The sequence below is a fragment of the Gadus chalcogrammus genome, chromosome 2, assembly GCF_026213295.1.
Source record: "Gadus chalcogrammus isolate NIFS_2021 chromosome 2, NIFS_Gcha_1.0, whole genome shotgun sequence".
Taxonomy (NCBI): Eukaryota; Metazoa; Chordata; class Actinopteri; order Gadiformes; family Gadidae; genus Gadus; species Gadus chalcogrammus.
The window spans coordinates 24,349,917-24,361,670 of NC_079413.1; the positions used below are offsets into that span (position 1 = coordinate 24,349,917).

The following is an 11,754-nucleotide window of genomic DNA, read 5'->3' on the forward strand; positions in this document are numbered from 1 at the left end:
TTCCCATATGACCACAACTGGTGTTCTGTCTCAGAATCGCTGCATATTACATTTTTTTAATGTTCCTATTGTGAGAATTTACCAATTAGGAGGACACCTACTTTTTATCCGGAATAGCATCTCAAAAGTGAAACCAGGCAAGGGACGCCTCAAACCTTCAGTACAAGAGTAGATTGATTAGTTTAGGAACAGCTAGTTTAGCTGTTTAGGAAGGAACTTGTTTTACTGGACTCATGGTCGGGTCCCACTTGAAGGGCAGCATGTAGATGATATGGTTCCAACATCTCTGCCCACTTAGCCATCAGGGCTGTTACGCTGTTCAATGTATCGTTGTAAACACCGGTGCATTCCAAAGATATTATTGGATGATCATGTCATGTTTTGAATGTCTTAATGATGTAATGCACTTTTGCTGGATCAATGATGCAGGTTTGCTATGTCTCGCTCCAGGCTCCAGATGTTGAACATGTCCGCTCCCGGCGAGCTGAAGTCTCCCTGCGTGACGCGTAACGGCATGGTGAAGCTGCCCCCCGCCCAGCCCAACGGCATGCTGAGTGCCAGCATCACCAAGGGCACGCCCGCCGCCAAGAACCGCCTGTGCCAGTCCTCCTCCGCCTCGGTGCCCTCCATCCTCCCCCCCCCACCCTCCCCGCTGCCCTACCACCATCACCACCACCTGCACCACCACCCCCACCCCCTCCTGCACCTGGAGGCCGGCTTGGGCCCCCAGGGGGGCTGCGGGCCCCACCCCGGTCTGGGGGCCGGCCTGCTGATGGGCCCCAACGGCCTGGAGGCGGGAAAGCCCCCGCTGGCCCTGAAGCCCTCCCTCCGCCCGCTGCAGCTGCCCCCCCTCACGCTGCCCAAGCCCCTGCTGCCGGCCGAGCGCCAGCTGGTGCTGGACGAGAAGCTGCTGAACCGGCTGCTGTGGTTCTTCACCACGGCCGAGAAATGCGCGCTGGCGCAGGTCTGCAAGACGTGGCGTAAGGTGCTGTACCAGCCCAAGTTCTGGGAGGGCGTGATGCCCATCCTGCACGCCAAGGAGCTGTATGCCCTGCAGCCCAGCGGGGACAAGGAGTTTGTCAGCCTGCAGGCCTTCGCCCTGCGCGGCTTCCAGGCCTTCTGCCTGGTGGGCGTGTCCGACCTGGACATCTGCGAGTTCATCGACAACTACCCCCTGTCCAAGAAGGGCGTGCGCTCCGTCAGCCTGAAGCGCTCCACCATCACCGACGCCGGCCTGGAGGTGAGGGGACGCGATCCATAATGTCACATGTTCCATGATCCAGTTGATAATCATCTGAATGCTAGAAGTGTGTTTAACAGGCTGGATGTGTAACTTAGGGCTAAATGAATAAGTACTTCAGTCCCAACAGATATATGAATGAATAAGGTGAATAAAGGACAAGATAAAGGTTAGGGTTAGGGTTAGGCACCTGATACAAATATGTAGGACTTGAACCGATTTTAATCAAATGAGATCGGAATCAGGTATGAGACAGAATACACTGTTACCTACGAATGTTCTCATGAATGCTATATGTTTATCAGTGCAATTGTAAGCAGCTTTGTATATTGGTATATTTTTGTATCTAAGATAACATCCTTTGCCTCTTACAGGGATCGTGTTGCATCTACTTAGGGTTATTTATAAGTGCTTATCAACACTTTCCAATTCGATAAAAAATGAATTAGAGTGTTTTCACGCCTTCACATGTGATTAGTACATGGTTGCCTTGCCATTGGGAACACTGATATTGTTGGCAGATATTTCTGGGCACCAGGATATATGTATGATGATGGGGATGTTAAGATGTTTATTTGTTCATCGGTTTTAAAAGCAGAAAGTACAGCAGAGCAGTTAAATTATAAACAGATCCAAAGTGTGTGCCCCCACTCAGTCCTGTCTGCGCCCCCAGGTGATGCTGGAGCAGATGCAGGGTCTCATGCACCTGGAGCTGTCGGGCTGCAACGACTTCACGGAGGCCGGCCTCTGGTCCAGCCTCAACGCCCGCCTCACCTCGCTCAGTGTCAGCGACTGCATCAACGTGGCAGACGACGCAATCGCCGCAATCTCCCAGCTCCTCCCCAACCTGTCGGAGCTCAGCCTGCAGGCCTACCACGTCACGGACACGGCCATGGCCTACTTCACCGCCAAACAGGTGACCGCTGAACCCTAACCCTTACCTAACCCCCTAACCCTAACCCTAACCTAACCCTAACCCTAACCTAACCCTGTCCTCAGAGCAAACAAGCAGTCTATAGGAGGTCCGTACCAGTCTATAGGAGGTCCGTACCATTCTATAGGAGGTCCAGTCTATAGGAGGTCCAGTCTATAGGAGGTCCAGTCTATAGGAGGTCCGTACCAGTCTATAGGAGGTCCAGTCTATAGGAGGTCCAGTCTATAGGAGGTCCAGTCTATAGGAGGTCCGTACCAGTCTATAGGAGGTCCAGTCTATAGGAGGTCCAGTCTATAGGAGGTCCAGTCTATAGGAGGTCCAGTCTATAGGAGGTCCGGTCTATAGCAGGTCCAGTCTATAGGAGGTCCAGTCTATAGGACGTCCAGTCTATAGGAGGTCCGGTCTATAGGAGGTCCAGTCTATAGGAGGTCCAGTCTATAGGAGGTCCGTACCAGTCTATAGGAGGTCCGGTCTATAGGAGGTCCAGTCTATAGGAGGTCCAGTCTATAGGAGGTCCAGTCTATTGGAGGTCCGTACCAGTCTATAGGAGGTCCAGTCTATAGGAGGTCCAGTCTATAGGAGGTCCAGTCTATAGGAGGTCCAGTCTATAGGAGGTCCGTACCAGTCTATAGGAGGTCCAGTCTATAGGAGGTCCGTACCAGTCTATAGGAGGTCCAGTCTATAGGAGGTCCAGTCTATAGGAGGTCCAGTCTATAGGAGGTCCAGTCTATAGGAGGTCCGTACCAGTCTATAGGAGGTCCGTACCATTCTATAGGAGGTCCAGTCTATAGGAGGTCCAGTCTATAGGAGGTCCAGTCTATAGGAGGTCCAGTCTATAGGAGGTCCGTACCAGTCTATAGGAGGTCCAGTCTATAGGAGGTCCAGTCTATAGGAGGTCCAGTCTATAGGAGGTCCAGTCTATAGGAGGTCCAGTCTATAGGAGGTCCAGTCTATAGGAGGTCCAGTCTATAGGAGGTCCGGTCTATAGGAGGTCCAGTCTATAGGAGGTCCAGTCTATAGGAGGTCCAGTCTATAGGAGGTCCGTACCAGTCTATAGGAGGTCCAGTCTATAGGAGGTCCAGTCTATAGGAGGTCCGTACCAGTCTATAGGAGGTCCAGTCTATAGGAGGTCCAGTCTATAGGAGGTCCAGTCTATAGGAGGTCCAGTCTATAGGAGGTCCATACCAGTCTATAGGAGGTCCAGTCTATAGGAGGTCCGTACCAGTCTATAGGAGGTCCAGTCTATAGGAGGTCCAGTCTATAGGAGGTCCGTACCAGTCTATAGGAGGTCCAGTCTATAAGAGGTCCAGTCTATAGGAGGTCCAGTCTATAGGAGGTCCGTACCAGTCTATAGGAGGTCCGGTCTATAGGAGGTCCAGTCTATAGGAGGTCCAGTCTATAGGAGGTCCATACCAGTCTATAGGAGGTCCGTACCAGTCTATAGGAGGTCCAGTCTATAAGAGGTCCAGTCTATAGGAGGTCCAGTCTATAGGAGGTCCAGTCTATAGGAGGTCCGTACCAGTCTATAGGAGGTCCGGTCTATAGGAGGTCCAGTCTATAGGAGGTCCAGTCTATAGGAGGTCCATACCAGTCTATAGGAGGTCCGGTCTATAGGAGGTCCGGTCTATAGGAGGTCCAGTCTATAGGAGGTCCAGTCTATAGGAGGTCCAGTCTATAGGAGGTCCAGTCTATAGGAGGTCCAGTCTATAGGAGGTCCAGTCTATAGGAGGTTTGTACCAGTCTATAGGAGGTCCGGTCTATAGGAGGTCCAGTCTATAGGAGGTCCAGTCTATAGGAGGTCCAGTCTATAGGAGGTCCAGTCTATAGGAGGTTTGTACCAGTCTATAGGAGGTCCGGTCTATAGGAGGTCCAGTCTATAGGAGGTCCAGTCTATAGGAGGTCCGTACCAGTCTATAGGAGGTCCAGTCTATAGGAGGTCCAGTCTATAGGAGGTCCAGTCTATAGGAGGTCCGTACCAGTCTATAGGAGGTCCGTACCAGTCTATAGGAGGTCCAGTCTATAGGAGGTCCGTACCAGTCTATAGGAGGTCCAGTCTATAGGGGGTCCGTATCAGTCTATAGGAGGTCCAGTCTATAGGAGGTCCAGTCTATAGGAGGTCCGTACCAGTCTATAGGAGGTCCAGTCTATAGGAGGTCCGTACCATTCTATAGGAGGTCCGTACCATTCTATAGGAGGTCCAGTCTATAGGAGGTCCGTACCAGTCTATAGGAGGTCCGTACCAGTCTATAGGAGGTCCGGTCTATAGGAGGTCCAGTCTATAGGAGGTCCGTACCAGTCTATAGGAGGTCCGGTCTATAGGAGGTCCAGTCTATAGGAGGTCCAGTCTATAGGAGGTCCAGTCTATAGGAGGTCTGTACCAGTCTATAGGAGGTCCCGTCTATAGGAGGTCCGTACCAGTCTATAGGAGGTCCAGTCTATAGGAGGTCCAGTCTATAGGAGGTCCGTACCAGTCTATAGGAGGTCCAGTCTATAGGAGGTCCAGTCTATAGGAGGTCCAGTCTATAGGAGGTCCAGTCTATAGGAGGTCCAGTCTATAGGAGGTCCAGTCTATAGGAGGTCCGTACCAGTCTATAGGAGGTCCAGTCTATAGGAGGTCCGTACCAGTCTATAGGAGGTCCAGTCTATAGGAGGTCCAGTCTATAGGCGGTCCAGTCTATAGGAGGTCCAGTCTATAGGAGGTCCGGTCTATAGGAGGTCCAGTCTATGGGAGGTCCAGTCTATTGGAGGTCCTGTCTATAGGAGGTCCAGTCTATAGGAGGTCCAGTCTATAGGAGGTCCAGTCTATAGGAGGTCCGTACCAGTCTATAGGAGGTCCAGTCTATAGGAGGTCCAGTCTATAGGCGGTCCGTACCAGTCTATAGGTGGTCTATACCAGCCGTGTCTTTGTGTTGCTATATGGTTTGTGTCTTAATGAAGAGACTAATGAAGTCCACTCCTACTCTAGGGCTACACCACCCACACCCTGCGGCTGCACTCTTGCTGGGAGATCACCAACCATGGAGTGGTCAACATGGTGCACAGCCTCCCCAACCTCACCGCCCTCAGCCTCTCCGGCTGCTCCAAGATCACAGACGACGGCGTGGAGCTGGTGGCCGAGAACCTGCGCAAGCTGCGGAGCCTGGACCTGTCCTGGTGCCCGCGGGTCACCGACATGGCCCTGGAGTACATCGCCTGTGACCTGCACAAGCTGGAGGAGCTGGTCCTGGACAGGTGTGTGTGATCCTTACAGCAAAGCACCTGGTGTGATGGTGCATGTAACGCACACACACACACTGACACACACACTGACACACACACACACACACACACACACACACACACACACACACACACACACACACACACACACACACACACACACACACACACACACACACACACACACACACACACACACACACATTTTTGAATATGTCATGTTGGTAACTCTATTGAGTATTAGATTATCACTGCAGGTGAAAGCAGTCAGAAAGGGGAGGGTCGTAGCAGGATGACGCACATCACATTTCTGCTGAGCGGAGGTTAAAACTCTACCAGCTAATCTACTCAAACTGCAGCCTTTTCATGGGTTATGCAATAAAAAGTTGAAGTTATGAATTCATATTTAGAAATTATACAGAATCAATCAAGGTATTTGATTACACAATAATCATTGTAATAATGCTACTAAAGGAAAATTACTAGTTTAAAATTGAAATGTTTTGTTAATATTTAAAAGCAGAACCTTCAGAAGCGTCCATAGTGTAACAGAGTGTAGTCCTGTGAGCAGCATGCTCCCACAGCTTGTGTCGGTAGTACTATCATTCTGGGTTGACCGGCCCCCTCAGAACATTCCCACGATAGGCTTCTAGATATTCTGCACACGCATAATAAACCAATGTAGATCCTTCCCACTAAACATTGTGTAAGAGCCAATATGCCAATAATTGATTTATAATGTTTAGTATAATAAATATGCTTTGTTCATTCTAGATGCAAAAGATAATTTATCATGTCCTACCTGCTCACCGACAGCCAACAGAACTTCCTCCACAGTAACGCTACTATCCGGCGGGACTATCCTAACTCCCTGCCGGATAGACGGAGGTGGCGTCTCGGGGGACGCCATTCCTCCCAAAAACCTCCCGACACAACCACTGATCCCTCGGCCAAATTCAAAACTCTGCGCCGCTCACTCTCACACACACCGGAAACGGAAACAGAGGAGAGGAGAGGAGAGGAGAAGAGAGGAGAGGAGAGCGTGGAGAGAAGAGGAGAGAAGGAGAGAGGAGGAGAGAGGAGGAGAGAGGAGGGAAGAGGAGAGAGGAGGGAAGAGGAGAGAGGAGGAGAGGAGGAGAGAGGAGAGAGGAGGAGAGAGGAGGAGAGAGGAGGAGAGGAGGAGAGAAGAGGAGAGAGGAGGAGAGAGGAGAGAGGAGGAGAGAGGAGGAGAGGAGGAGAGAGGAGGGAAGAGGAGAGAGGAGGAGAGAGGAGGAGAGAGGAGGAGAGGAGGAGAGAAGAGGAGAGAGGAGGAGAGAGGAGGAGAGAGGAGGAGAGGAGGAGAGGAGGAGAGAGGAGGAGAGGAGGAGAGAGGAGGGAAGAGGAGAGAGGAGGAGAGAGGAGGAGAGAGGAGGGAAGAGGAGAGAGGAGAAGAGAGGAGGAGAGAGGAGGGAAGAGGAGAGAGGAGGAGAGAGGAGGGAAGAGGAGAGAGGAGGAGAGAGGAGGAGAGGAGGGAAGAGGAGAGAGGAGGAGAGAGGAGGAGAGGAGGAGAGGAGGAGAGAGGAGGAGAGAGGAGGGAAGAGGAGAGAGGAGGAGAGAGGAGGAGAGGAGGAGAGAGGAGGAGAGAAGAGGAGAGAGGAGGAGAGAGGAGGAGAGGAGGAGAGAGGAGGAGAGAAGAGGAGAGAGGAGGAGAGAGGAGGAGAGAGGAGGGAAGAGGAGAAGAGAGAGGAGAGAGGAGGAGAGAGGAGGAGAGAGAGGAGAGAGGAGGAGAGAGGAGGAGAGAGGAGGGAAGAGGAGAGAGGAGGGAAGAGGAGAGAGGAGGTGAGAGGAGGAGAGAAGAGGAGAGAGGAGGAGAGAGAAGAGGAGGAGAGAGAAGGAGGAGAGAAGAGGAGAGAGGAGGAGAGAGGAGAGAGGAGAGGAGGAGAGAGGAGGAGAAGAGAGAGGAGGGAGGAGAGAAGAGGAGAGAGGAGGAGAGAGGAGGAGAGAGGAGGAGAGATGAGGAGAGAGGAGGGAAGAGCAGCAGAAAGCCACTTAATGATGTCAGGGACAAGTAATGGTTGATCTTTGTAACCATGGTGATTGGTGACGTCACGTATGACAAGCGATGGTTGTCTTGTAACCATGGTGATGGTGATGAGTGTTTCTGTTCTCTTCATGTAGGTGCGTGCGGATCACAGACACCGGCCTGGGCTACCTGTCAACCATGTCCACACTGAGGAGTCTCTACCTGCGCTGGTGTTGTCAGGTGACCCATTAGCACGCACACGCATGCACGCACACACACACACACGCACACGCGCACACGCACACGCGCACACGCACACGCACGCGCACGCACAAGCACAACACACACACACGCTCACACACAGCTGCATGTTTGTAGCTTTGTCCCCTAGCCAACTAGAGAGAAATCATTATAATAAATGTTTTCTTTAAAGTTAAGCTCCCGTTTATATGTGTAGTAGCCTCACCTCCAGTAGGTCTCACCTCCAGTAGGCCTCACCTCCAGTAGGCCTCGCCTCCAGTAGGCCTCACCTCCAGTAGGGCTCACCTCCAGTAGGTCTCACCTCCAGTAGGTCTCACCTCCAGTAGGTCTCACCTCCAGTAGCCTCACCTCCAGTAGGTCTCACCTCCAGTAGGTCTCACCTCCAGTAGGCCTCGCCTCCAGTAGGCCTCGCCTCCAGTAGGTCTCACCTCCAGTAGGTCTCACCTCCAGTAGGTCTCACCTCCAGTAGGCCTCACCTCCAGTAGCCTCACCTCCAGTAGGCCTCACCTCCAGTAGCCTCACCTCCAGTAGGTCTCACCTCCAGTAGGCCTCACATCCAGTAGGCCTCACCTCCAGTATGTCTCACCTCCAGTAGCCTCACCTCCAGTAGGTCTCACCTCCAGTAGGTCTCACCTCCAGTAGCCTCACCTCCAGTAGGTCTCACCTCCAGTATGTCTCACCTCCAGTAGCCTCACCTCCAGTAGGTCTCACCTCCAGTAGGTCTCACCTCCAGTAGCCTCACCTCCAGTAGCCTCACCTCCAGTAGGCCCCACCTCCAGTAGGTCTCACCTCCAGTAGGTCTCACCTCCAGTAGGTCTCACCTCCAGTAGGTCTCACCTCCAGTAGGCCTCACCTCCAGTAGGCCTCACCTCCAGTAGGCCTCACCTCCAGTAGGCCTCACATCCAGTAGCCTCACCTCCAGTATGCCTCACCTCCAGTAGGTCTCACCTCCAGTAGGTCTCACCTCCAGTAGGCCTCACCTCCAGTAGGCCTCACCTCCAGTAGGTCTCACCTCCAGTAGCCTCACCTCCAGTAGGCCTCACCTCCAGTAGGTCTCACCTCCAGTAGGTCTCACCTCCAGTAGCTTCAGCTCCAGTAGCCTCACCTCCAGTAGGCCCCACCTCCAGTAGGTCTCACCTCCAGTAGGTCTCACCTCCAGTAGCCTCACCTCCAGTAGGTCTCACCTCCAGTAGGCCTCACCTCCAGTAGGTCTCACCTCCAGTAGGTCTCACCTCCAGTAGCTTCAGCTCCAGTAGGTCTCTCGTTCTTCTCTGTGTATTCGTTCACCAGGGTCTTGGGCCCCCAGTGCTTCACTACTTAAAGATCCTTTCATTCTGATTTTGTGTGTCTGTGTTCAGGTACAAGACTTTGGGCTCCAGCATTTGTTTGGAATGAGAAGTCTTCGTCTCCTATCCCTCGCAGGTACTGCATCACATTCACTGACTCTTTTGTTTTATAAAATAATCATCTACACCCTTCTCCATACAGGTTATGAAGTACTTATTTCATGTTAGAAGATAGTTGGTTGTGGCAGGTCTCTTTTAGGAGTCTGAGGGCTCCTCTCTCTACAGAGAGACAGGTGGTTCACTTGTTTTAATGGAAATCTCTAAGCACCAATGGGCAGGGTGTCTACACTCAGAGACAGAACTTATAGTAAAGAAAACACACGTTCAAGTGTTGATTTGGCCTCAAGGTCAAGTGAGGATGTTGACAAAATTATTTGTTAAATAAAAAGTGTGTATTAGTTTAGTGATGAGTCATGTGTATTAGTTTAGTGATGAGTCATGTGTATTATTTTAGTGTTGAGCTGTGTGCTTACTTAAGGGCGGGGTCGTGTGCCTTAGTATCTTGAGTGTACGTTAGATGTAACTTCCAGAAGCTGAGGTGCAGACTGTACAGGTAAAGGGCCAAGGTGTGTCCCAGCAGGTTAGTGGGACTCAGTCACCCATGCCTTGTCCTGTTATTCCCAGGCTGCCCCCTGCTGACCACCACAGGTCTCTCTGGGCTGATCCAGCTGCAGGACCTCGAGGAGCTGGAGCTCACCAACTGCCCTGGGGCCACGGCGGAGCTCTTCAAGTACTACTCCCAGCACCTGCCCCACTGCATGGTGATCGAGTAGGGCTCCTCCTCACGCCCTGAGGAACACCACACAGAGAGACGCCAACCACACTTGAACTCCCTACCACCTCCTCGTCCTTGTTATTTTCTTGCCTCTCATTGAAAGTACCCCCCCCCCCCTCCTCCTGGAAGCAACCCCCCCTCATCATCAATTGGACTTGCAGCCGGGCAGAGTGACAAGCGATGGAAGGTACCGAAGGCTCTAACCCTTTTCCTGGTGGGATGTGATGGACGTTATGATCTTGAGGCGCCAGAGGGGGCGCCAGAGGGAGATGGAGATCCTTGGCGAGGCATTCTTGCCTGACTTGATTTTTTTTTTTTAAGTGAAAAAGAAACGTTTACAAAGGGAGATGGAAAGCTGGAGGAAAGCTTTTCTAATTGACCGAAGTGTTTTTTCCTGCAATGTTTCAAATACTTAAGAAAGGTTTGGTGCTGAACATGGCATGGACATAGCACCAGCAAAGGCAGAATGAAAGACTTTCGAAAAGACACCACGAAACTATGTTCATAGACTACTAAAGACTATTGCAGACATAATGTTATGTGACAAATGAAACAGATGTTACTTCTCCAGATAATTAGTACTCTCATTGATATTTCCATTACTTGGTGTAATATAGTTCCTATTATTTTTCTCAGAAGGTGACCTCTCTCTTCGTGGAGTTGTGACGCCCAGAGAGAGAAAGAGTTGTGATGCTAGCTCCAGATGATTGGTGGGAGCTCGAGGTGCTGACAGCTGTTCTTGAGAACCAAAGAGCAGCTGAATCAGGATCAGATAACAAGGGATGGGTTAATTTGACGCAAAGAGCATGGACAGAACTTCTCTCCTCTTCTCCTGGCCCTCAGAGGGCCGACCCCCGTTCTGTGGAATCCGCCACCAGGGTTTACTTTGTTCATTTCTATGTCTATATCAAATTCAAAAGAGTTGCACGCTTTATTCACTTGTCTTGAATACACTTTATCTTTTGTTTAATCCTTCAACATATATATCAATTTTATTTTGATGTCCAGAGAAGCCTTGTTGTTCTCTTTAATTTTCAATTTCATTTTGTTTTACTAAGCAAGGGTTACAACTGTTAAAGGAGACACCAATGTGCAAATCAAGAAACTACAACCCCCAGGAGCCCTCTGTCCCCGTAGTGGAGGCGCCATACTGGAGGATAACATGGCTCCAGAGTCTGAAGACCAAAGGGCCACTTTCAGCCATTTGTGGCATGTGTCAAAAGAATGACAGTAAGGTTTTTGTAATCAATAATTAGGTTTCTGATGAATATTTAGCGACTCATGGTGAATATAATAATATTTTGGGGGACTTTTTTTAGCCAACAAACACACACTAATGACTCAGCAATGATTTGTGCCATTGTGGAGGGCTCTGTGTGAGAGCCGTCACAGGTAAGGCTTTAAACACAGACCCTTGTACTAGACTTAGAACATTACAACTTCTCTGTAGCCTTCCTCTGCTGGCAGCTCAAAGCAGCTCAAGCCTCAAGGTGCTCTTTACTTTCAAAGGCACATGTAAACGATCATAAGCAAACAGTTCGTTCAGCTGGGCAGGGGGAACCCAGGGGGAACTCATCCCCTTCATCAAGGTAATGCTGGTGATGACCCAAGGACGCTGTGAGCTCACCTGTGGACCATCTATTACCTGACCCCAATAAGGCAGGCTTGAGTGAGCATACATTGGGAAATACTAACAAGCAACACATGCATACACACACACACACACACACACACACACACACACACACACACACACACACACACACACACACACACACACACACACACACACACACACACACACACACACACACACACACACACACACACACACACACACACACACTTTCAGCGTCTCAGCCTCTTTTAAGCCTCCTAGCCTCTTTTAGCCTCCTAGCCTCTTTTAGCCTCCTAGCCTCTTTTAGCCCCTAGCCTCTTTTAGCCCCCTAGCCTCTTTTAGCCCCCTAGCCTCTTTTA

At 50.9% G+C, this 11,754-nt stretch overlaps 1 protein-coding gene across 1 annotated transcript; it reads left to right on the plus strand.

The window, feature by feature from the left end:
- The first annotated feature begins 454 nt into the window (after positions 1 to 454).
- fbxl16 (F-box and leucine-rich repeat protein 16) lies at positions 455 to 9,775 on the plus strand. Its single transcript, XM_056604881.1, has 6 exons — positions 455 to 1,240; positions 1,914 to 2,156; positions 5,140 to 5,405; positions 7,551 to 7,635; positions 9,015 to 9,078; positions 9,627 to 9,775. Exons 1-6 carry the CDS (start codon positions 458 to 460, stop codon positions 9,773 to 9,775), a joined length of 1,590 nt encoding a protein of 529 aa, XP_056460856.1. The 5' UTR covers positions 455 to 457.
- The last annotated feature ends 1,979 nt before the right edge of the window (positions 9,776 to 11,754 follow it).

What these genes read in the sequence shown, in the direction of transcription:
- fbxl16 (XM_056604881.1), top strand. Translation starts at nt 458, where the DNA reads ATGTTGAACATGTCCGCTCCCGGCGAGCTGAAGTCTCCCTGCGTGACG. An exon ending in CCTACTTCACCGCCAAACAG is followed by an intron (nt 2,157 to 5,139) that starts GTGACCGCTGAA and finishes CTCCTACTCTAG; the next exon opens with GGCTACACCACCCACACCCT. An exon ending in TCGTCTCCTATCCCTCGCAG is followed by an intron (nt 9,079 to 9,626) that starts GTACTGCATCAC and finishes TGTTATTCCCAG; the next exon opens with GCTGCCCCCTGCTGACCACC.